Source organism: Coenobita brevimanus, chromosome 62, assembly GCF_032717465.1.
Source record: "Coenobita brevimanus isolate Jiangsu-jjx chromosome 62, ASM3271746v2, whole genome shotgun sequence".
NCBI lineage: Eukaryota > Metazoa > Arthropoda > Malacostraca > Decapoda > Coenobitidae > Coenobita > Coenobita brevimanus.
Genome location: NC_137015.1, coordinates 3,909,448 through 3,935,595, shown reverse-complemented (window position 1 = coordinate 3,935,595; position 26,148 = coordinate 3,909,448). Strand labels below are relative to the sequence as shown.

Sequence of the window (26,148 nt, the reverse complement as noted above, 5' to 3'; positions counted from 1 at the left end):
GAATTGTTGAACATAGAGAATGGAAGTAATGCGAGTATAATTGGCTAGCAAATGGCTGGGAGAAGGAGGGAGGTGAGAAGACAGGAAGAAATCTGTAGGATAGAAGTTGTGGAAGCAATGAAGAAAGTCAAATTGGGGAAAGCCCCAGGAATTGATGGAGTGTGTGATGAAATGCTGAAGCATGGGGGAGAGATAGTAGTAGAATGGATGTGGAAGATGTGCAGATTGGCCTGGGAGGAAGGTAGAGTTCCGGAGGCTTAGAAGTCAGGTATAATTATTCCCATGTACAAAGGGAAAGGGGAAAAAGAAGAGTGTGGTAATCATAGGGGCATTTGTCTTCTTAGTGTAATAGGAGAAGTGTATGGTAGGATACTTATTGACAGAGTTAGGGAAAGAACAGAGGAATTAGTTGGAGAAGAACAGGGAGGCTTTAGGAATGGCAGAGGTTCTGTAGATCAGATATTCATTCTTAGATCTTTAGTGGAAAAGTTTCTAGAGAAGGGAAAGAAGTTGTACAGTATGAGGCTTTCATGGATTTGGAGAAAGCGTATGACAGGGTGGATAGACAAGGATTGTGGAAAATATTAAGAATATATGGAGTAGATGGGAAGTTATCGAATGCTGTGAAGAGTATGATGGTGCTAAGGCTGCAGTGCGTGTGGATGGTGAACTGAGTGAATTTTTCTCTTTGAAGGTTGGGTTGAAACAGAGATGTGTCATGTCTCCTTGGTTGTTCAATCTGTACATGGATGGGGTAATGAAAGAGATACAAGGTAGGGTAGTGGATGTTGGAGTGGCCCTGGTGAGAGACAGTAGTGTTTGGAAACTCCCTGTACTGTTGTTTGCAGATGATACTGTGTTGTTGAGTAAAGACAAAGGGGAGCTGCAAGGCTTGGTGGATGAGTTTGGGAGAGTGTGTAAGAAACGGAATCTAAAGGTGAATGTAGGGAAGAGTAAAGTGATGGTCTTTGAGAGAGGTGAAGTCAGTGAATGTACAGTGAGGTTGGATGGTGAGGAAATGGAAAATGTGAGTATGTTTAAGTACTTGAGTAGTGTGATGAGTAAGGATGGAAGTTTGGAGGGTGAAGTGCTTGAAACGGTACAACAAGGAAGAAAGGTTGCTGGTTCCTTGAAAGCAGTGATAAGAAACAGGGAAGTGAGCATGGAAGTGAAAAAGTTACTACATGACAGTATTGTGATACCAACTCTAATGTATGGAAGTGAAGCTTGGACGTTGCTGGAAGGACACAAGTCAAGAGTGAGAGCAGTGGAAATGAGTTATTTAAGAGGAGCCTGTGGAGTCACATGGAGAGACAGGCTGACAAATGAGGATATAAAGGAGTGTTGTGGTGTGGATGTGGATGTGATAGGAAGCATTAGGAGGAACACATTGAGGTGGTTTGGCCATGTGGAGAGGATGGAGGGTGAGAGACTGATGAGGAGAGTGTATGTGAGTAAGGTGGAGGGGGGGAGAAGGAGGGGGAGGCCGAGGATGAGATGGAGAGTTGGGGTGGAGAGGTATATGAGAGAAGGGTGTGTGAATTGGGAGCAGGGCAGTGAAATGGCGGGGGATAGGGTGACGTGTTGGCGATTTGTTTGTGGCCACCCCGTATGGGATTTAGGCATCTGAAAATAGATAGATAGATAGAAGATGAGAAAGTGGGTCAAGTTGAATTAAAAAGAGTATAGAATGAGAGGGTAGGGTTTGGAAGTTACTGGTACTATTGTTTACTGATGATACTTTTCTGTTAATAGGGGGGCGCGGTAGCACAGTGGTAGCGCGCCGGACTCGTAATCGGGGGATTGCGAGTTCGAGCCTCGCCCGGTCTGCCGTGCTGGGAGTGGTAGCTCGCTCTTGTAACCCTAGCGGGGCTATATAGTCCAATACAGGGCTTAGCTCGGGGGAACTCCATTTCTCCCCCATTTTCTGTAAATAGTGGGAGTTGCAAGACTTGAAGAATGAGTTTGGAAGTGGGGAGGGGGAAAAAAAAAAAACATTCAAGAATGTAGCATATATGAGAGAGGGGGGTGTGAGCTGGGAGCAGGGGAGTGAAATGGCGGGGGACAGGGCGACTTGGAGGCGATTTGTTTGTGGCCACCCCAAACGGGATTGAGGCGTCTGGCAATAGATAGATAGAATAGATAGAAGAATGTAGCAAAGAATAAGGTTATGGTCTTTGAGAGGTAATGAGGTCACAGAGTGCAGGGTGAGGCTGAATGATCAGGAAAGTGAATGCCTTCAGATATCTAGGTACCGTAGTTTATAATCAAGGCTGGGAATTTAGTGTAGGAATTGCAAGAAAATGAACACCAGGGAAGGAGGTTGCAGGTACACTCTTGAGGGCACAGTATTAAGGAATAGGTGAGTGAGCATGGAAGTAAAGCAGTTACTGCATGATAATATTGTGATCCCCATTCTAATGTTGTTGTTACTTGAACCGTCTGGCTGAGCAGACTCTTTGACCACTGGTAACTGCTTCTGTAGGGTTGTCCTACAGGTAGAGTACAGTACATAAAGCATGTAGGGTTCCGGTGTTCCCTTGTGGTAAACAGTGCTGCACAAGGGTCAAACCAACCAGGGTCCTTCGCATGGTGAGGTACGGGGAATATGAGGAGGTTTGGCTCGAGGGTTGAAGACATGAGGAAGTACTGTACTGATCAAAACATTATCACTCCCTTGAAGTTTATTCAGGTTGTGTTTGTGGTAGTTTATAGCTGTAATATAGCTACTGTGTTAAGTTCTTAGCATAATACGGGAGTGTAAGATTTGTTGAGTGACCTTGGTTTATCTGGCCGAGCAGACCCATCAGCTGCCCCTGCAAAGCCTCCCTGTGCAGTGAACCAGAGTCTGTGTTGCAGATAGCATACAGGGAGATTTGTTCCCCAGGTGGCTGCTCCATTTGCACCTCTCCAGCCAGTTAACAGAGACACCATAGTAGGCTCCACATTGCCTGGTTATTTGGTTCCATGTTACACTCCAGCATTGTAAATGGTTTCTTGGGTTACAGGAAGCCATTAGGCTTGTCACTCAATGATAAGAAGGGTAGTAAAAGGTGACAGGAATGTTGGGAGGAAAGTGGAATACAGGAGGGGGCATACACAGAAAAGAATGATAAAGGTGAAGGAAGATGTAGACAGCACTACATTGTGTGTGGATGATGAGCACCCCTACCAGGAGATAGTGTTTGTTTGGAATGAAGTATAACTGAGCATTATATAGTATGTGCTTGTAGACAGAATAATGCCTGTGTGTGTCAGTGCCATTGCAGTTGAAAGAAGTCAGTACCTGAGTATCTGATCATAAGGTTGAAGTATGTAATGTGAAATTGGGTGAAGCACGAATGAAACTGGTGAGAAGGTTGCTTAGCATGAAAGTCATCCATCATCAAATCCTATGTTGCCCCATGAGGAGCGTAGGAGCTTGGGGCTAGGCAAGTTGGTCCTGACATTTAAGATGAGAGTGACCAGCCTCACTCATCCCTGAGTGGCATTACTTGAGCAATAACCCCAACCATCCCTTGGATATAAACCTTCATGGGCTCAATCCGATTGGAGCGACATAATTACCCACTAAACCACCAGACACCACAATTTGGTTATGCAATTGAGTGGAAAAATTCAGAAGCAAATCATTACAATAGCTAAGGTATGATTATGGGTTGTATAAAACAATAATACCCTGTAACTGCTTTATTCATAGTCACCTGTAAATACTACAACAGAAATGAGTGCTGTTCTATTATATTTACAGTACAGATGTATTATTTACATCATTGTGTGAACATTTGTGTTAAGTTGCCGTACTTGTCTTATTTCCAAATGAATGAACACTTGCAGCCTGAAAAGGAAAATAAATAACATTTAGTTCTTCCTGAGTACCTGAAATTTTGTACGACCTTTAATTTTTCACACTTAACAAGTAAATGCTGCCCATGTCATAGAAAACCAAGATACAATAATTATCGCTGGATTACCCCTAAGTAGTGATGCAGCGGTTGTGTTTTGGGAAGTACAGTCTATCTATCTATCTATTGCCAGACGCCTCAATCCCGTTTGGGGTGGCCACAAACAAATCGCCTCCAAGTCACCCTGTCTCCCGCCATTTCACTGCCCTGCTCCCAACTCACACCCCCCTCTCTCATATACCTCTCCACCCCATCCCTCCATCTCATCCTCGGCCTCCCCCTTCCTCTTCCCCCCTCCACCTCACTCACATACACTCTCTTCGTCAGTCTTTCACCCTCCATCCTCTCCACATGGCCAAACCACCTCAGTGTGTTCCTCATAACGCTTCCTATCACATCCACATCAACACTACAACGCTCCTTTATATCCTCATTCGTCAGCCTGTCTCTCCACGTGACTCCACAGGCTCCTCTTAAATAACTCATTTCCACTGCTCTCACTCTTGACTTGTGTCCTTCCAACAATGTACAGTACTGCATATTAAAAACTTCCCTATGCAATACCTGTAAAGCAAAATCTTGGCAATCTGTTATAGTTTTGCAGTTTGCTAAGTGGATTTCAAAATGCAGTGCACTGCATTAAACTGAATGTGCCATAATACATATGTATGTGCATATTAAAGACTAAGCCTCAACATGGTCAAATGACAGAAAACACTGTCAATTTTGAGGCTCTGTGCTTGATCTTAAGAGTCACTATCTGATACCAGGAAGGGCATCTGGAGAGGGACGCTTTCACACACAGCAACTGCACGGTTACACAGATGTCCATGAACTCTCTTCCTTCTCCCAAAAGAAGGATGGAGGGCTGTAGGTGAGGTGTAGTTTAAACCTACTGTTTCACCAGCTTCATGCTCAGATGAGCATGGAGCTACAACAGCAACAACAGTGTTGCAAGACCCACAAGACACAACATAAGCTGTTCAGTCATGGGTGAAAGTTAGCCTAATATTTCACCTCTTCTACTTTATCATTTAACTCTGCTAGCTAACATTCTTAAGCTGAGAGGGCCTGATGCTTTCTTCTGCCCATAAATGATAAATCTCTTTGGTGTTGTGTGTCAGGAAGGAGAGTGATATGATGAGAGTATGCAGTAGATGGAGTGTAGTAGTAAATACACTTTTGACCCTAACTGTACTTCATATAACTGACCTGTTATGCAACTCACATTTAACATAACTGGTTTGAGTGTCAGGATGCTACGTTGTCTCCATTAGGCAACACCAAGTGACACTTAAAAACTTCTTGAAATGCTTGCAAGAAGAGAGGCTCCACCTCCCTTATGGTTACATCTCTTTCCAGTTCCTGGGAAATACTGGTCACACCTTTGTGTGGGATGCCACACGGTACAATGTGGCTAAACCAACGTAGTTCAGTGTTGCAGTTAAGACCCAAACCATGTGTCGTCACATGCCGACCCTGCAGACCTGAAATAACTGTGAGTATAAATACCTGATATTTAATCCACCTATGTATAACCAGAAACCTTAATCATGTAAAAGGCAGCCACAAGCAAATCACATCCATGTCACCTGTCACCCTCTTCTCGGCCATTGGCCTGCCTTCACTCCAGTGCACACTCCCTCCCATACCTCTCTCCAATTCATCCCTCCATGGCATCCTTTGTCTCCCCTTCTATCTCACTCACATTACATTCTTCTAATCAGCTTCCCATTCTCCACCACCTTCATAAGGCCAAACCATCTCAGGGTACTTGTCCTAATGCTTTCAGTTGCATCCACATCAACACAACAGTTCTGTTTCACTTCCTTATTTGCTTCTCTGTCCTTCCATGTAATTCCACATGCTCATCTCAAATAACTTATTTCAGTCCTTGCAAAAATTAAGCGACAGGAAACATCAGATGGGACAGGTCATAACTTTGCCATGAACCTAAAACATGTCATGCTTCTGAATGAACTTCCACCTAGGGGGTGGCTATGGTGCAGCTAATTCTCTTCTATGAACTAGAAGCTTAAGTATGTTTGATGACTGTAGTTACAGGCTTGTAACTACGCATCAGTCCTACAGTAGACCTCCCAGGATCAGTGGTTGCCAAACAACAACCATCTACTTCAGACCGAAGTACTAAACATGTGGAACCATGAAGGCTGTAATATAGGGCTTTGCTAAAGTATGTAGAAATGAAGCATCTTGCATCCCAAAATTTGGAGGGTGTGACTGTCTGAATGGACTGCTCCAAATATATTCCTACATCTAAAAACTATATAATTCTTTCACTACTATAGTACTCTCCTTGGATTAATAATACTGTCTGGCAGAAGAAAAAATAAAAATTATATTCTCAGGCTGAAGGTGTTAACTGTAATTTATATACAGACCCAATGCACATATCTTGTTTTCTCCAACCCACACTCCTGTATGAGGTGATGTGTGTGCACTGATGCCCAACCATCGCAGTGTGCGGATGACAGTCTTCTCTAAAGCACACACGTACCTGCACAAAAATGAATCAGCTGGACAGCTGTCAACACTAAGAATAAGAATATTCAAAATCTATGCTGGAAAAAAATGCTGTGGAATTGTTTTAGAGTTTGTATTTAGCTTACTGGTGACCTATTACTAGTCCACAAATTAAATGTAGATGGGTGACAGGCTTTGTGCTTCACAATACTGTATTAACATCACATACTTTCAAACTGAGCAATATGGAGGATACAATACTACCTAGAATCTCACCCAGCACCTCACCATTTGATTCCTGGACTGAAGGATGGGAGGTGCAATATTGGGTATACAATGAGTTGACCAGGCCCATGGAAGGTAATGAGTCCTCCACGATTAGTGCAGTAGAAGTCAGCCCCAGTCGCCCTCAACTTCGTTTCAATCTCAGGTGTGTAGTCAGCTTTGCGGATACCAGTTGTGTACACTGCAATGAAAAAAAAAGATAAGCAACACAACATTGTGGGAATCTAACTTGTCACACAAGATGCTGCATGACAAAGTGTTAATCCCACATTTACTATATTTATTGGTAAGAGACAATAGCATACCAAGAATATGAAATGTCAGTGGAAATGAGACAATTCAAGAACTGATGCTAGTAAATAGATAGGACAGTGTATGCAATAGTGTGACAATACCAAAACGAAAGGAGCAAGGATCTACTGATCAAAATGTAGGTAAATAGGAATGTAAACATTATCATCACATGGAAAATAGATTATCTGGCATGGCAGAAATTACCTAATCCTTTATTGTTCCATCAAGAATGTCTGGGCCAAGCATACAGTAATCATTCCAGGCATTTAAGGTAAGGATGACTATACTGGCTTTCTTCTAACTTGGCCAAGAGTTTTGTCTACTGCAGCTTAATTCACAAATCTCAGTGGCAGAATAGTACAATACTATGGCTCTACATCCTTTCCACTGCACTTTTCATGACTAACATCATATTCTAAGGTTGAGCTATGGCTATAGCTGCATTCAAGATGAAGAGTACGAAGTTTAGGCCACATGAAAGTAAAAAGGGTATACTGGTAGCTGCTTGACCCTAAATGACATTATGGGAGCAATAAACCCCAACCACTCCACAGATGTAAACTAGTAAGGGCCACAAAGCATCAAAAGATATATATATATAAATATATATATACTGTATATATATGGTATATACATACATACCGCTATATATATATATATATACATATATACGGTATATACGTACATACCGGTATATATATATATATATATATATGTATACGGTATATATGTACATACCGGTATTGTATATATATATATATATATACCGAATATATATATAGATATATTAATCTAGTGGCTCAGTGGTAATGCTCCTGCCTAGCATCGGCTAAGATGGGGGTTCATGCCTTGCTCGGGATGCGAAAAGTTTGACGAAGCGGGTGGTTACTGTTCCCTTTGAGGATGGGGATGGGTGGGTGCATTTGTGAAGGTCAAGGCTTTGTCCTTACATTGGACTCTATGAGCTCTCAGCTCTCTTCTGGGAGGGTAAAAAGCTGGATCACAACCATCACATGATCCTGACTGACCCGTTGAATTACCATACACACACACATGTATCCTGTGTGTATATGTATATATATATGTACTCTCAATTATCTGGCATAATTCAGCCAAGCCCTATGCCCATTTACAATGCCGGATATTACATAGTACCCATCCCACTGGCTCAATATTCTGCTTTGAGTTGGATACTGTGTTACTATCTGTCTTGAACCTTTTTCCTAAAAATGTTCCCATGAGTAAAAGATGAAAATTAAGCATAAAATACAATAAAGTAATGATACAATACTGTAATACACCTTTAGTTGGCTATGGTTTACAAGCCGGTTGATACACCTCAACGCTGGATATTGCATAGAACTGCTGGTTACATCCCATTTTGGTGCCAGATATTGCATAATTTCACCAGATATTGCTTTAACAGGCAAGCCAGCAGCTCCGGATATTGCACTGGGCCAGATATTGTGACAACGTATAATTGGGAGTTTATATACCAGGTGTGTATATATATATATATATATATATATATATATATATATATATATATCTGTCTATCTATTGCCAGACACCATAATCCCATAATGGGTGGCCATTGACTTTGAGCTATTTGTTTTACGGGGAGGGGCACTAACCCTCCACCAACCCACTTCTTGACACATTGGGAGCACGTATGGTTTGGTTATATGGTTACCACCCAGTGTTGTAAATGGTTTCTTGGCTTACAGGAAACCATTTGGCTTGTCACTCAATGTAAAGCTACCTGTAAAGGAAAGAAAAACAATAAGAAGTGACAGGAAAGATGGGAGAATATATATATATATATATATATATATATATATATATATATATATATATATATATATATATAGATATATATATATACTGTTTATAAAAACACTACTATACATGCTTTGCATGTAATCATTCCAACAATCATGATTAATCTAGTCCACATTTCCTAGCCTCACCAGAGTCATGTTCCAGAAGCAGTAACGTGTGCCCTGCCTCCTTTCCCATCTTCACATTGTTGTGCACCGTTGCTGCCACAGATTTCTGGTATTCCCATGCTTGCATATACTGCAACCGACCCAGTCTCTGGACATGAACCAATTTACTGACCATAGTGAAAAATATTGCAAGGTATCAAATGCACGACCATGCCTAAATGACTCACAACGGAACAGCTAAACAGGACTGTTGTACATGTGTCTTATTTTCCATCAAAAAAAGTCTATATAGTGGTTAAAATAATGAATGCAAAATTGTTCACTTCTGAAAACGACCCATGCTATCTACAAAAGGGTCTTGCATCATCTTCAGTTTACGCCAGCCTTGCCTCAGTAAATGTTCAATCCTTAAGATTTCAGTTTTAGGTATGGTGGCATTCTTTCGAAACTCGTACTGTACATTAGTATAAAACCCTGTTTTTTTTTCAGCTGCTCGAAGACACTGCTTGTATAAACGAAGAACTTCCAATTGTATTTTACTATGTCGTGTCATTGCTTCAGACAACCATTCAGCGTTATGTCACCTGCCCGTTTACTTGCAACAGAACCAGTATCATGTACGTTTTCTTACCAATACATTATTCAGCTATGTAACAACCAATGAAGACATGAGTGCCAGAAATGCCCGGGACTTAACATAGATTCAGGGAAGTAGACCAGAATTCTCTGCGTGGTGTGCAAGACCTAAATACACAGCGACGAAGCTGCACACTCTGGGTTTTCAAAGTTATTATCAGTGAAAAGTTAAAATTTCAGTGATACTCTGGGCGAAAGTTGACTGATGAAATTCACCCGACGATGTATTCTCCCAAACTCTTGTTTTGGTGTTACGTCATGAACGAGTGGCAATCTCCATAACGTTTGTAAGGGTTCACATTTCCATATTTTATATATATATATATATATATATATATATATATATATATATATATATATATATATCTGATTTTTTGTGTAATAAAATATATACAGTAATGTGAATAGTGTGCTAATAAGGCTGCTTGTGTTGCCAGTTTTCAAAATTTTCGCATTGTTTTCTCCAGAAATTGAGTTATTTGAGTCACGCTTTTATAAAGTATATTATGAACGAGTATATTGCACTAATGCGCTTTTCATAGCTGTGAGGTCAGTAATGTTCCCCGAATAAAGGGTGGGGAATCTTATCTGTAGACTACTCCATCCGGTTGTCCTCTCAACCTGATATTGTACATCCTTTGTTTTATGTCGAGTTAGTCCGTACTTAACCGTCGTAATTGTAAGTTGTTGTGTCCCTAAACTCCGCCTCAAGCGTAAGTAAAGAGATGAACCATGGGGTAAACATCATCCAAGTTACTGACGTCCTCTTATGATCGTTAAGCAGTTTTTCATCACAAACTTGATATTCATATTAAACAGTGGCGCAGTCACAGGCAGTGGGGCTAAGCCGTATCTTTGAGAGGCTTACAAGGCCTACAATGGAGGTGTGTTATTAATCAGAAATTTCATATGGGGGGAGAGTAGATGGGCAAGGCGATTGGAGGATACGGGATTATTCCCCTCAACTAAACAGGTAGATCATTATAGCTCTGCTAGGGTTATAGGAAAGCGCTACCCCTCCCAGCACAGGCGGCTACCCGGGCACGGCGCGAACTCTCGACTTCCCGATCTCGAGTCACACGCTTTACCACTGAGCCACCCAGTTTCCCAAGGCGATTAGGAGGCTCGGGCCACTCAGTCCCCCCGCCCCCCAAAAGCTACGTCCTTGCTGATTCGTTGAGGTACAATACTGTTTATTATCCACATTATAGCTTTACATTTTTTCTTATTTCCATTTATGGCTGCGTTTCATATACACTTGTGAAACGGTCAGTCCGTCTACTATCATCTTAATTAAGGGTTCCAAACCCTTATTATGAGCTTCCCACTAGCTTCATCCAACCATCTCAGTTCCCTAGCCTCATCACCATCCATATTTCGCCTTCTCACACCCTCATTCATTTATCTTTTTAGCCTGCCACGCCTCGTTCCACATTCAAATTCACTCAGTTTTCATATTACCGGAGGCAGTCAGGTCTGCTCGAGTGGGGAAGCTAGGATGGGGGTGTTCTGGGTGGGTGAGGAGTCACTGGTACCATAGGGGGCAGCGGGGACCAAGAGTCTGACTGGGGGGGCCCCAGACCCCTCAGATCCCCACGTAGCTACACCAGTGCATTTTGCAAACAAAAAGCAAGACTGTGCTTAATTATGAAGAATCATGGAATCTCGCCATTTTTTTATCGTTCTTTTTGTGTTCCGCTGGATTCATGGTGAATACCGTGTGGGTTGTTAGCTGTCATTCTCAGTAGTTCATAAATCAGTATTTGGGTTAAGTTACAATTGGTCCGTCCACACGATCCGGGGACACCTGTGGTGTTTCAATGGAGTGTGGTATTGGAGAATGCTTAGAAAATAATCGTGTCGTGGTAATGAACTTAAGCACAGTCCCTGCATCTGACCCATTACTTCATCACCATGCTGCGAAACTGATAAGCTTGCTCTGACACCTCAAGTGCATGATGATAGTGTGAAAGGGCCTTAACAATACGATACTGTTATCCCTTCCCCTCGTTTCTATTATTTCTGCAACATGGTATCGAGGTATATTGGTATTGGTGATGTGGTTTCTGCTGTCACTGTTCATTTGACATTGCTTGCTGTGGTTTGCTTTTTATATATTTATCTGTTTATTTTTATTTTCACTTCTTAAATCTCGTATCTACTATTTTTCTTCCCTAATACTGTTTCTGCCACTTCATTTTCATTCTCTATGGTGTGGGCTTGTTACTTTGATTTTCTTTGCAGTCATGTCTGTTTTTGCATATTGTTTTTGCCTTTTCGTTCTTTTTGACATCCAAGTATAGCGTAAGTGAATACATCAAAGACTGTGTGTGAAGACAGTATTTCGTGTACCCGTGCCCCGAGTCATTTAACATGCTAGCAGGTCTCTTGCTGTACCCCCAAAATAGATAGGTAAGTAAACAAAAATATATAAATAAAATTGAATAATAACACAGACTTCAAACATTACTTAGAAACCATTTACAACGCTGGGTGGTTACCATATAACCAACCCATACGTGCTCCCTACGTGTCAACAAGTGGGTTGGTGGGGGGTTAGTGCCCCTCCCTGTAAAATAGGTAACTCAAAGTCAAGTGGTCACCCCTTACGGGATTATGGCGTCTGGCAATAGATAGATAGATAGATAGGTTATGCTCTGTATGTCTCTTCTTTCGTTCTCTTAAAAACCTCTTCTGCCACTGGACAGGGGATGGAGTGTGAAGTGACGTGTGGAGTGTGTTCTGAGGTATATGGTCCGGGTGAGGGTGAGCCCGTAATACTCCCAGGATGTGGTCACGCCTTCTGCAGGGGGTGCCTGCGAGGAGTTGCAGAGGCAGGAGCAGTGGTCACCTGCCCCACCTGTAGAACCCCCCATGAGGGTCACCCACCTCACACTTTGCCCCCTGCCTTCTCGCTGTTGAATATTGCTCTTCACTATGCTCGAACACAGGTGAGTAATATTGCTTACAGGAACTAGAAGACGAATCACAACTAAAAATGACATGACAAAATGTCAGTGCATTATAGAAATTCTCTGTAATATTTACCATTCTTCCTAGGGTGACGGTACGATGGAGGAATGTGGGGTGCACGGACGGCAGCGAGAGTTTTGGTGCCGAGTGTGCTGCGAGGCATTGTGTGGCCACTGCCTGCTGGAGGCCCATGTGCTTGAGGGCCACTTAGTACAACCAGCACATCAGGTGGTGATGGAGCAGCAGCGGGAAGTGAGGCAACGAGGTCGGCAGCTGCTGATAGAGGTGAGGCGTCGGCAGGAGGTTCTCACAGCGAGTCTAACGCACCTATTAGCCCGCCTGGCCCGTGTGGCACAGACCTCTCAAAGCCTGAGTGCTGCAGCTGCCAGAACCATCACCCTTCTCCACCAGGCCAGCGCTGCTACCACCCTGGAGCCAGCCTTCCTCACCACAACCCTTATGGAGAGTCTGCAAGCAGACGTGGCCAAGATGGAACTGGAAGCAGGAGAGTCCAAGAAACCACTCCGGGGACGCTGTGCCTCCTGCAGCCAGGCGTCAGATCCAGCGCAGTTCCCACCTTGGGTGGAGGTGAGCCAAGAAGCACCCTCTGGACTACAATCATCGGAAATGACGGAGGCTTCCAGACAAGAATCAGTGTGGGAGCAGGTGGAGGCAAATGACACAGAAAAGCATCCTGGCCTTCCTGTGGCCCACCCACAGCGAGATACGTCACACCATCAGCAAGGCGAGTGCAACCTTGTGAGAGAGGAGGTCCAGGACGAGGAGGAAAGCCCCATAGAAAATTTTGGACGGCCAGTGCGGTGTTTTGTGGAAGACGGACAGGGACGGCGCGGGGTGCTGAGGTGGGAGAGTGGACGCCTTCGGATATATGCCCTCACACTCCAACCACACAACACTGACGACTACCACATCACTCACTCTGACGACCACCGAGACTCACGCACACCTGATCACCAAACCCACAGGGACATCATCATACAGGTTTGTGTTGAAATGAAAAAATACAGGAGAGTGCCATCAGAAAGTAACTGGAGAACTTTTATTTGTTGTTGTTGTCTCTTTTACCCCTGGGGGTAGGGGGTTTCAAGAATACTCCCCCAGTATCCCTGCTTGTCGTACGAGGCGACTAAAAGGGTTGGTGGTGGGTTAGTGCCCCACCCCGTAAAAAGAACTAACTAAAAAAGCAAATAAAGTGCCTCGGACCCGGACGGACCATACGTTGACGACTAAGGAACGGACAAAGGACATTCTTAGGGTGGGAACATGGAATGTGAGAGGAGTGAATGATGAAGTGAAAGAAAGAGAGATTGTTCAGGTGCTTGAGGATGCAAAAGTGGATACCAGGTATATGTGGATTGACTGAAACTAAATGGAAAGGTGAAAGGGTGAGAGAATGGGAATATGGTTTAGGTATATGTGCGGGAGTCAATGAGAATGAGAGGGCAAGAGAGGGAGTATGTCTGATGATAAGCAAGAAGTGGAAGGAGAATATAAGAGAGTATGGAACAGTGGGTGCAAGGATTGTATGGGTGAGGATGAAAGTAGGTATACAAGCGTGGGCGATTGTATGTGTGTATGCCCCAACAGAGGATCGAGTGGCAAGAGTGAAAGATGAGTTTTGGGCGAGAGTAGAAGCATGTATGGACAAGTTTGAGAGGAGCGAGAGAGTGCTGTTGATTGGAGACATGAATGGCAAAGTTGGGAATGTACGAGTGGATGGAGTGGTTGGTCAGTGGGGTGTGCCAGCTGAAGTAGATGGGAATGGTAGTGCTTTGGTGGACATCTGTGCTTGTAAGGGGTTGGCAATAGCCAACACCTACTTTCGTCATATATAAGATGATCCACCGGTATACATGGAGAGTAATGAGGAGGATGGATGGTGAACTTGTTGAACGAAAGGCAATGATAGACTACGTGTGTGTGGATGAGCGAATGAGAAGACAAGTGTTGGATGCAAGAGTGTGGAGAGGGTGGGGGAATGGAGTCTCGGACCATCACTTAGTGATGACCAAGGTAGAGCTGCAAAGAAAGTGGTTGAGGAGACGAAGGGGAAGACAGGAGGAAGCAGCTCCTGTGAGAAGAGTGGAGAAATTGCAAGATAGTGAGAAAATGACAGAGTATAGGAGCATAGTGGAAGAAAGATTGGGAAGGTATGAGCTAGAGCAGATGGAAGGGGTGGAAGACGTATGTAAGATATTCATGGAAGAGATAGGCGCAGCGTGTGAGGCGGTTTGTGGAGTGAGGAGGAGATGCAATGGTGTGCAAGGGACAGCATGGTGGAATGATGAGGTGAAACGAGCTGTGGGACAAAAGAAGAAGGCATATAATGAATGGTTAGCGAGTAGAGGTAGCGGAGATGAGTGAGAGAAGAGAGAGGTATATGTGAGCAGGAGAAGGGAGGTTAAGAGACTGGTGAAGGAGAGTAAGAAGAAAGTGGATGAAGAGTTTGGGAGGAATCTGAGTGTGAAATGGAGGGAGAGTAAAAAATTGTTTTGGAAGGAGGTAAAGAAAGTAAGGCAGTGTGAAAGGGGAAATAGTAGAGGAGTAAAAGATAGGAATAATAGATTGTTAGTGGAGAAGAGAGAGAAAATGAGGAGATGGAAGGAGCACTTTGAGGATTTGTTGAATGTAGAGAGTGAGAGCAGTGCGAGTATAAGTGGTTGGGGAATGGCTGGGAGAAGAAGAGATGAGAGGAGGGAGGAAGAGATCAGTAGGGCGGAAGTAGTGGATGCGATGCAGAAGATTAAGTTGGGAAAGGCCCCAGGAATTGATGGAGTGTGTGGTGAAATGCTTAGGTATGGGGGTGAGATTGTTGTGGAGTGGATCCGGAAGTTGTGTAGATTGGCTTGGGAAGAGGGAAGGGTTCCAGAGGACTGGAAATCAGGTATAATTGTTCCTTTATACAAAGGAAAAGGGGAGAGAGAAGTATGTGGTAACCATAGGGGTATTTGCCTTCTTAGTGTGACTGGTAAAATATATGGTAGAATACTCATTCATTGATAGGGTTAGGCATATGACAGAGGAGCTAGTTGAGAAGAACAAGGGGGATTTAGGAAGGGAAAAGGGTGTGTAGATCAGATATTTGTTCTAAGATGTTTAGTGGAGAAGTATCTAGAGAAGGGAAGGAAAGTGTATGCTGCCTTCATGGACTTGGAGAAAGCTTATGACAGAATAGATAGGCAAGGTATGTGGAAGGTATTAAGAATATATGGAGTGGAGGGAAAATTGTTGAGTGCTGTGAAGAGTATGTATGAGGGAGCTAGGGCTACGGTGCGAGTGGATGGTGAGCTGAGTGAGTTCTTTGATCTCAATGTGGGACTGAAACAGGGTTGTGTGATGTCTCCATGGCTGTTTAATATATACATGGATGGGGTTGTAAAGGAGGTGCAAGGTAGGGCAGTGGATGTGGGGGTGGCTCTAATGAATGAGGGTGAGATTTGGAAGCTTCCGGTGTTGCTGTTTGCTGATGATACAGTATTGTTGAGTGAAGATGAATGGAAGTTGCAAGGTTTGGTGAATGAATCTGGGACAGTGTGTAGGAGGAGGAATCTGAAAGTTAATGTAAACAAAAGTAAAGTTATGGTGTTTGAGAGGAATGAAGTCACAGAGTGTGCAGTGAGGTTGGATGGTGAGGATATGGAGAATGTGAGTGCATTTAAGTACTTGGGTAGTGTGATGAGTAAGGATGGAACTTTGGGGGATGAAGTGCGTGAAAGGGTACAGCAGGGAAGGAAGGTTGTTGGTACACTGAAAGCAGTGATGAGAAATAGGGAGGTGAGTATGGAAGTTAAGAAGTCACTGCATGATGGTATTGTGATCCCTACCCTGACGTATGGAAGCGAGGCATGGACCTTGCAAGAGGGGAACAAGTCAAGAGTGAGAGCAGTGGAAATGAGTTACTTGAGAGGAGCATGTGGAGTGACGTGGAGGGACAGGTTGACGAATGAAGAAGTGAAGGAACGTTGTGGGGTGGATGTGGATGTGGTTGAGAAGATTAGGAGAAATACACTGAGGTGGTTCGGACATGTGAAGAGAATGGAGAATGAAAGACTGACTAAGAGGGTGTATGTAGGTGAGGTGGAGGGAGGGAGAGGGAGGGGTAGACCGAGGATGAGGTGGAGGGATGGAGTTGAGAGGTATATGAGGGAGGGGGGGTAAGTTGGGAGGAGGGTAGTCAAATGGTGGGTGACAGAACGACTTGGAGGCGTTTTGTCTGTGGCCACCCTTTGCGGGATTAGGGCGTAGGGCTATAGATAGATAGATAGATAGTTGTCTCTTCAAACATTACGTTCTCACTATATCTACTGCACAGTCTTACTTTTGCTTTAATCTACCTATCTATTACTACACGCTTTAATCCCGTAAGGGATGGCCATAAATAAATCGCATTTACATCGTCCTGTCTTCAACCATTCTCTTTCGGCTCTTTCGTAGATCTCGCAACTCCATCTCTCAACCTCATCCTTGGTCTCCTTCTCTCCCCCTCCGCCTCACTCACATACACTCTTCTACTCAGTCTTTTATTTTCCATCCTCTCCACATGAACAAACCATCTCAGAGTATTTCTCTTGACTTTTTCAGTCACATCCACATCAGTACCGCAACGGTCATTTACTTCCTCGTTTACTGTACCCGTCTGTCTCTTCATATACCTACACATGCTCTTCTCAAACGAGTAATTGCCACTGCTCTCTGTTTTAATAATTTCTTTACTTTCCTGTAAGCTTAAACATCTGTCAGCCCAGACCATAATTCCTTGCAGTAGTCAGGGATAGTAAAAAGGTGTAGTCAAGGACAAAAGTTCACCTACTGTTTTATTATATGTCTGCCTCACACTTGGCATGCCTGTCACTTTCCTTCCTGACGCATCTTATCACAGAATCATCTATGAGCGGAGAAACATACGGACGTTCTCTCAGCTTGGGAATCTTAACCACTAGACGAAAGTGAGAAGTGTGAAATAATAGGTGAACATTTTGTCTCCATTTGTATCAGTATTATCTTCCTTAGTCTCACATAGAATGATGAGGTGTTTCCATTCATCTTGAGTAATGAATTCATAAAACTAGGATCTACCTATATGCCTAAATATTTACATCTTTTCCTGGAGAATCTCTGTATCTGCCTCTCTACCTCTTTGTCATCCTCCCTATCTTCGCATTTGCCTCCATACGTACTTCCATATGTATATTCTCATCTCCTTACCTGCCTGCCTACCTCTGCCTGATCGACTATCTTCCTTCATCTTTACCTCAATGTTTTTCCGCAGTGCCACCCTACCTGCCTGCCAGCCAGGCTGCCTGTCTGTCTCCTCACTTCTTCGCCCAGCATTCTTCTCATAGCTGAATTTTCTGTATATATGTATTTGCAGCAAATAGTTATACAGCTACGCGGATTTCTTTTGTTTTCGTTTGAGTCACCACTAAATACAGTATGTAGTCACAGTAATTTCTACACACTCGTTTCTAAGCTGCTGATAACGTTGCTGGTGCCGTAGGGTGGGATAGGTGTTGTTGTTGTTTATGATATATGATTTGAATGCGTGTGTGTGTGTGTGTGTGTGTGTGTGTGTGTGTGTGTGTGTGTGTAACGATGGTTTCTATGTGCTAACCACCCAGGCACCGCCGTCGTGGTACAATGCTGGCTAGAAAGCTGACGGCCCGATAGCGATAGGGTTAAAACCGTGCAAGCAACTGGTGCCACTAAACTCAGGTGTCCATTAACACTTTTTGGGTTCGTAGGTAAAGAGTACACAGAGTGACACTTAGAGGAGGTAAGTGTGGTAACCTGGATGAGGCAGTGGCAGTAGATCCCTGTAGGCTATATTGGGTGAATAGCCCGCCACAGGCCCAGAGATCTACTGTATGGTATGCTGATGAGCGACATGGTTTAGCGCATCATGAGCCTGTCCCCACCTTTACCTTATCTTTATGGGATGATAAATTATTACTGTGCTTTGACTTGTTTTGATTCACTTATTCTCTATGAAGAGCAGCCTCACAGTGTATAATTTATTTATTTATCTGTAACATTTTCTTTGTCTCATAAATTTATTCCTGTCCACACTTTACTCTTTTGTGTTTCTTGACATTTCGTCTTCATCTTTTAGCCTCACTTATAACATTGCCTTCCATCTCCTGCAGCTGCCCCTGGTGGAGTTCCTCATTCCTCGTGATGCCCCTGTGGTCTTTCTCGACATCAGAACCAAAGAACGCTGTTTGGGCCGTGTTTACATACGTCTGTGGGGACACCTCCGCCGGGCACGGCATTTCCTTGCGCTCTGCGTTGGGAGCCGGGGACCCTCCTACCGTGGGGGAATGTTCCACGGGGTCGCCAAGAGAGGTGCAGATGGAGAGACACTGGCTGGAGGGCGCTATCTCACCGGGGATGGAGGTACTAGCGTAAAGGGAGTGATGGGAGGGTTGGAGTGGGGAGGAGAGTACGCCGTAGAGAAGCGGGAAGGACTGGTTGTTGGAGCGAGCGGTGGACGGCCGGATTTGGACGCTTTCTTCCACATTTGCACACGTCCTGACACCAAGGGGAGGTTTGGCTGTGCATTTGGAGAAGTCGTGGACAGAAAGGAAGAAACAGAGGTGGAACAAGTGGAGAAAAGAGCAGGAATGGAGGCGCTGCGTGCGGCCGTTAGTCACTTGTCTTCAGAGTCGGTGTACATTGCTGACTGTGGCCTCGTACTACATCCACCAGATCTGTAATTATCAAACAAATTCGGAAAAGGAGTTATGAATCGGAACCTCTGGAGAAAGGGATAAAATGAACAACGAAAAATATTCAGGAGTTATCAGAATTAATAAGGACAAAAGGAAATACCAAAATCTTTAATGCTCCTATATAGAATATTTTAATATCTGGGATAGATACGGGACATGCTCGTAATATACCGAGTAGAGAAAGAATGCCAAAGCTATTTTTGGGCAAGTCTGTTAGTGGCTGGGTGATACGATAAACAGCGTTGCAGTCTCTCACGTTGAAGTTTCGTGTTCAAATCCAGCCGGGGGTATGGAAAAACACCCTAAGATTAAAGCATCAGAATATAACAAAAACGATACCTGAAAGGGAGTCATGAATCGGGACACAGGAAAAAAAAAATACAGGTACTACTACTACTACTAATAATAATCTGGGACAGGAGTTATGAACTGGGATTAAGCAAATGGAACACAAATGACGAATCCGAGAGAGAAGTAATAGACGGGGGGGAAAAAAAAAATCATGATAAACACTGGATTTATGATAACCAATGTGAGCAAATTGTATTGCTAGAGGTGCCTTGTCGATGCAAATTTAATGTGTTATATCAGGTTATATGTTGCACATTAAAAGATTCCTTGTGTTTGTTTGCATCTTGGAGAACATGTTTTATTCCAGTGGTTTCCAACCTGTGGGGCTCAGCCCCTTAGGGGGGCACGAAGGGCTGCCTGGGGGGGCGCGAAGACTTGATAAAGAGGGTAATTATATTTGAAAACTATGAATTATGATGGAATTCAGTAATTTCTAAATATAGAGAAAATATTTCAGATATGAATAAGAAATCTAGTTATGTGAATATATAAACAAAGATTAAGAATCTATGATATTTATTAACATGTGCCAACTATGCCGGTAAAATACAGTATTTGAGGAAGGAGGGTGCAGGGAACGTGTCATTCAGTGAGGGGGGGCGAGAATTAGAAAAGGTTGGAAACCACTGCTTTAATCCCATCAAATAAATAAATAACGCTAGAAAACTATGACATTATTTTCATTTGCTGCATAAGAAAAGGAGTTGGACTTTATCATAAATGATTTCCGAGCTGTTTATCATGGTGAACTGCAATGAATGCAAAGTTGTGAGAGGAAATAATAAAGATGTAGTTGGACCGACCGTTTGTTGCCTCTGTGCTGCCCCCCCTCCCTACTCTTATTACGCTTTAAAAATAACTCTGGTGTGATGATTCAGTTATGTTATACCTGCCCCCACCTGCTACTCAAAGAGATGAGTCACCAAAAGAACGGCCATCCTGTCAAGTGGACGATTCGTTGCGGGGCCCTTGGGATCAGAGCCATGGCTCTGCTTGGGATAATATGTGAACTTTTTCTGAGTTCTAAATTCTTGTATGAAATTACGTTCCTTTGATATTCTTGTTCAGTGTTTAAATGATTTAATTAATACATTGCAACACCACTGATACATAAAAAAAAAATAAAGTTAATTTTCGCTTTTACTCGAATGCCACTAAGCACTGCAGCTGCTTGTTGTTAGTTGATTGTTGATGATCGGGAGGGTGTTGTGCAGTACCGTTTTGGATACTGACTGTCCCCGCTCTGCCTCAGTATTGTGAATGTCTCTGCCTGCCTTTGATATCATAAGGATTCAGTGATGTGGATTACAATTGAGCTACGGAAGTGGTGTACTGTGGATTCGGCGCCTACAGAACACATCCTTCAGTGCCGAGCTGAGGACTGAGGTAAACCGTTTGTTCTGTTCATGTGAAATACTTCTCTAATAATATTAAACTGTGATCCTTTGGCTTGTTAGGCCATTGTTTATCTGATGTGCACATCAGGACAAGGGCAAAGTTACGCGTTAGGTCATTTGTTCACTTAAGCAAGCAGAGTAACCATCCAACTTTTTTTTTTAATCGGTATTGTTTGTATTGTGCTAAATAATTTCGTATAAATTGGTCTCGACAAAAGCAATGTTTTCATTTTGTATTTATTTTTGTATGACAGGAATGATGACTTCCTAGACATTACTCAGTTCTGATCTTGGCATTCTTGGGTCCCCAGCCTTGGCACTTTTCGATGCTAGCCATGGTCTCACATTGTGGGATAGTTATAAGAATCACACAGACCAAACGTAACAACCTAACCGAGCCGAAAACGAAGGTCCTAACAGGCGGACCTTTTTTGTGTATCAGCTGCACAAAAAAGGTCCGCCTGTAGCTCATTGACCAGACGACATTTTCAGTGGTCCCCAGTGGCATCCCCAACAGCCTACACAGCTCCGAACACATTTTGGTTTTCACAGTTGCCCCCAGCCCGCTTTTCGGGGCCTTCGTTCGGCGGATGGAGACCGCATTCGAGCTGTCCCCAGCTGCATTGGAACATTACTGGGAGGGATGGGGCCATAGGGATAGGGCTTCCTAACAGATGGACCCGAATCAGCTAATATAAAAGAAACATTGTCAAGTTCATATATTTATCAATGACTTGAAATGAGATACCCGACGTAATATTGCCAAGATAGTTTATACCCCCCGTAAAGAAAATACGGAGAGACTGTTATGTGCCCGAGCACAAGGCATCTTGCTGCTTATCTCGCAGCCTGTTGGAGGCTCCACAACACTCTGACCCGAAAAAAAAAAAAAAAAGTCTGATGCATATTATCATCAGAATTTAGTATCAGATGCCCAATGGAATATTGCTGATATAACTAACACACTCCTTTCAGAAAATACCTCATGTTCATGTACTAATAGTATACCTATTAATAAACCAAACCAGTAATCATTAGATATTATAACTTCTCCATAGTTGTTTACTTACGCCTTTTTGCAACACTTGGCATTCGTCACATGTCAACTTACCTCCGATGTTTCAAAGTACAGTAGGTGCGTGGTGAGGTTGCTGTTGGTTAGCCCCTTCATTTCGATGACGTTTCTTATTTTCATTGCCTTTAGACGAATTTCTTCACTCCTGAATATATTAGTATAAGTTGCGTGAAGTGGATTTTCCAGCCAAACCAATAACCACATTCTATTTTCTAAAGTTTCTCGACATATGGAAGGTGCTGGGAGAGGTGTCTTTTCCTTCTGTCAGTTTACTACATCCATTTTGGGCCACCCAGAACTACCAACCCCACGCATCAACAAAGGCAGACGTCCCCATGTTAGTAAGCTCCCGAAAGCCATTCGGAAGGACTGTGAAATCCAAAGGTGCATTTGGTTCGGGCCAGACCCATGTTCGGGTCCGAAAGGTTAGGGACGACTGTGAAAACGGCTGTAAAGCAGTATAGTCTGTTCGTTCTGTCTCCTGTGGCATCCTTGACAAATTATAATAAACTTCTGTGGTTTGCACTTACTGTACAACTAGCATCATCTTACAGTCGATATTCAGTATTATCTAATTTTTATTGCACCATGTGCTACATGTAAAAAAATGAAAATCCAAATTGTGCATAGTTGGAAAAAAAAAATTGTCGACAGACATGCGCACAGGTGTCGTTATATATATATATATATATATATATATATATATATATATATATATATATATATATATATATATATATATATAAGGCAGAGAGAGAGAGAGAGAGAGAGAGAGAGAGAGAGAGGCAAATAACAGTGAACATTTCATCACTGGCGATTTTTTGTTATTACACTTAGTAACCTCGTCTTGTATGTGACTGCTGCTGTTGCGTTGCCCAGCTAACGTTGTTGCTGTTTGTCTCTTAATTCTAGCTTGTTGTTGTTCATACCACCTTCGTCTTTTCTTCTCTTTCACCTGCTCCTCCTTTTCTTTGCCTTTTTTCTTCTTTATTCTGTCTTGATTCTCGTCCTTCGTCTTCCGTTTTCTCCCAGTTGGCCCTCTGCAATCATATATCCATTTATCTGGTGTTCTTATGCTCTGCCTCTTGATTCTGATTCATCTTTATTTGTACCTTGTTTTGCATCCCCCTTTGCTTTGTCCTTCATCTTCTCCATTTTTTTCTTCTTGTTCTGGCTAAGGTGTAGCAAGTGACGCCATTAACAAATACTGCACCACATATTTATTATCAGCGGAGCCTTGTTATGTCTCGTATAGAGATAAAACGTCCAAGAATTGAATCGCAAAAGACCCCCTCCTGATTCACTCAAGGATAAACCGAGGCATTTGTGTGCGTGTTGCTCATCCTTTATTGCGTGCACAGACCAAGGTGGGGGGAAGGAAGGGGAGAAAAGGCATGGGGGTGGTGGGGGTGGGGGTGGATATGAGTGGGTGGGTATTTTGAGGGGGAGGGTCACGGTGGATGTGGGTAAGACAGAATGGGTATATGGGGGGGGAGGTTAGAATGGGTGTGGGTGGTGTGGGTAGAATAGAGTGATGTGGGTTGGCCAGGGTTGTGGTGTGGGTAGGACAGGGTTATAGTGTGGGTGGTTTGAGTAGGACAGGGTTGTGGTGTGGGTAGGGTAGAGTGGTGATGTAGGTGGGACAAAATAGGTGTGGGTGGTGTGGGTAGGGCGGTGACTTTGATGTAGGATAGGATAGGTTAAAATAGGGTAAGGTTAAGGCAGGGCTTGGTAGCAGTGTAGGGTGGTAGTGACAGAGTGAATAGGCAGGTGGTTGGGTGGAGTGGTCAGTACATGTTGAGTTGTGGGTAGAGTTGTGTTGGCAAGGTAGGACGGGATGAAGGTAAGGTAGGGTAGGGAAGGGTAGCAGTGATGTAGTGAAGGGTGAATGGAGTGGGTAGTACAGGGTGAGGGTAAGGCAGAGTTGGGTAGAATAGGGTAAGGCAAGAGTGCGTGGGATAGGGTGGTGGTGACAGAGTGAGTATGGTGTGGGCAGTGCAGGTTGAGGATTAGGTAGGGATGGGTAAGGCAGGGCAAGGAAGAGATGGGTAGGGTAGGATAAGGTATGGTTAGGTAGGGTAGAGTAAGGTATGGTTGGGTAGGGTAGGGTAAGGTATGGTTGGGTAGGGTAAGGTAAGGCATGGTTGGGTAGAGTAGGGTAAGGTTTGGTTGGGTGGGGTAGGGTAAGGTGTGGTTGGGTGGGGTAGGGTAATGTATGGTTGGGTGGGGTAGGGTAAGGTATGGTTGGGTAGGGTAGGATATGCTATAGTTGGGTAGGGTAGGATATGGTATAGCTGTGTAGGGTAGGGTAAGGCATGGTTGGTTAGGGTAGGGTATGCTATGGTTGAGTAGGGCTGGGTAAGGTATGGTTGCGTAAGGTGGGGTAAGGCATGGTTGGTTAGGGTAAAGCAGTTCTAGGTGGGGCAGGGTAGGGTAAGGCAAGACTGGGTAAAGCAGGGCTGGGTTGGGTGGTGGTGACATAGTGGGGGGAGGGTGTTGTGGGCAGTAGAGGGTGGGTGGGCGTGTAGGGTGGTGTTGGCAAGGTAGGACAGGGCGAGGGTAAGGTAGGGTGGTGGCAGTGACAGTGTGGTGGTGGTCGTCACTGGGGTAGGATGAACAGGGGTGCCGCTCCCGTCGCCCTGGCTAACCCCGTCGCTAAATTGTCGTCACAGTTTCAGCAGGAGCAGCAGCAGCCCAAAGGTGAGGTGGCACTCGGAACAATGAGGCACTATTCTCGTTGGCCCTCATTCGTAACGCCTCATTTTCAGCGATTTATTTTGTGTACTGCACCATTCTGTTTCCTTGTATGTTATTTAAGTCTTATTAAATAGGGTAAGTAAATAGCATGCAAGGGAATATCATGTGCAAAATAAATCCATTGGTCAAGGGGTCGTCTTCCTGTTGGCCTTGCAGATGCGTAACACCTCTGCCTCAGCGACTGTGGACAATACACATTAGCCTTTTCATTTCGATGACGTAATATGTATTCCATTCTCGCTACTACCAGACGATTATTTTCAAGTTAGGAAGGGCCTGTAGTATAGGATGGATTAATAACGGCCGTATCTAACCCCTCCAGTGTGAAAATTATCCCCGAAATTGAGGAAAATCGTCTGGAGGTAGGAAGAATAAAAAAAAAAAAAAGCGTCACCGGATTGAAGGGGATTCCAGTGTGCTGTTAATGAAGTGGTGGTATTACAGGGAGATAAGTATTATAAGAGAGTAGGTGTAATATGCAAAATAAGTTAAAAGAGTTGTAAGTCTCATTTGCCAGAGGGAGTATAGGGGGGAAATCGATCTCCTTCAGGATGTGAGGAATCTGAACTGTTTTTTTGTAACTACAGCCACACGATTTTTGTTGGGCGTAGGTTTGGTCTCCTAAAATTTAACTTGCAGGACTGGGAGCCACTCTTAAAATAAACTCGTCTAATGGTGACTAGAGTGAGGCAGTAATTTTAAGCCTTGAGAGAGAGAGAGGAAATAGCGACATAATTAGTTAAGGAAAAACTGACCTTGAATAATTTATCTTGTTTAAAGTAGACTAAAACTTTTGTGATGTTTACCCTGAAACTCTGAACTGAAGTCTTGTTATCTGTTCTGTCATCATTTACTTTTCCACATCAGCCACATTCGGGGCATTTATTGCCCGCTCTGACAGACTGTTCACTTAATTTATCGCTCAGTTTTCTTCTATGCGGCCTGTTGTTTTGTCGGTGAAGGAAGCTCCCAAACACCTTTTCTTAAGCGATTAATTTTGCTTATTACACCTTACTTTCAGTATCGCCATACTGTGCATAAATGACGTACGAATGAATATTAATCATCCATATCCAAAAATAAATCGCTAAGAAGGCACTAGGGAGCCTCCTTACCATAAACAATACGGGCCTTAAAATGCACTCTCTTGGTGTGTATTGTTGAAGTGGCGCCGACCCCCGCATTTCCTTCTCATACATCAGAAAGAAATTTGATAGAGTACCGTGGGCCTCATCTCCCGCCCCTGCTGATTGGCTGTGAGGGTGGGGAGGGATCTGATACCTCACATCGTCT

The 26,148-nt window shown here is 43.6% G+C and overlaps 3 protein-coding genes across 5 annotated transcripts in view; 2 read left to right on the top strand and 1 right to left on the bottom strand.

Moving 5' to 3' along the window:
- Positions 1 to 3,686: 3,686 nt before the first annotated feature.
- Lipt2 (Lipoyl(octanoyl) transferase 2) lies at positions 3,687 to 9,230 on the bottom strand. 2 transcript variants are annotated; one of them, XM_080275572.1, is made up of 5 exons: positions 8,939 to 9,230; positions 6,678 to 6,855; positions 6,308 to 6,423; positions 5,134 to 5,392; positions 3,687 to 3,838 (listed from the first exon to the last, which is right to left on the bottom strand). In XM_080275572.1, the coding sequence occupies exons 1-4, from the start codon at positions 9,090 to 9,092 to the stop codon at positions 5,157 to 5,159; spliced, it is 684 nt and encodes a 227-aa protein (XP_080131698.1). In that variant the 5' UTR covers positions 9,093 to 9,230; the 3' UTR covers positions 3,687 to 3,838; positions 5,134 to 5,156. The 2 variants fall into 2 exon arrangements, with proteins under 2 accessions (XP_080131698.1, XP_080131697.1); XM_080275571.1 differs by having other exon boundaries at positions 3,778 to 3,838; positions 5,118 to 5,392.
- Positions 9,231 to 10,223: 993 nt separating this feature from the next.
- LOC145403938 (uncharacterized) lies at positions 10,224 to 19,260 on the top strand. The gene is made up of 4 exons (XM_080275540.1): positions 10,224 to 10,266; positions 12,262 to 12,504; positions 12,614 to 13,458; positions 18,681 to 19,260. Exons 2-4 carry the CDS (start codon positions 12,265 to 12,267, stop codon positions 19,258 to 19,260), a joined length of 1,665 nt encoding a protein of 554 aa, XP_080131666.1. The 5' UTR covers positions 10,224 to 10,266; positions 12,262 to 12,264.
- Positions 19,261 to 24,672: 5,412 nt separating this feature from the next.
- The window catches only part of LOC145404088 (uncharacterized), a 33,663-nt gene continuing 32,187 nt past the window's right edge, over positions 24,673 to 26,148 (top strand). Inside the window, exon 1 of one of the 2 annotated variants that reach the window (XM_080275694.1) lies at positions 24,673 to 24,798. In XM_080275694.1, coding sequence (XP_080131820.1) covers positions 24,711 to 24,798 — 88 coding nt within the window. In that variant the 5' untranslated portion in view covers positions 24,673 to 24,710. The remainder of the gene's footprint in view (positions 24,799 to 26,148) is intronic. The other variant, XM_080275695.1, reaches the window with a different exon arrangement.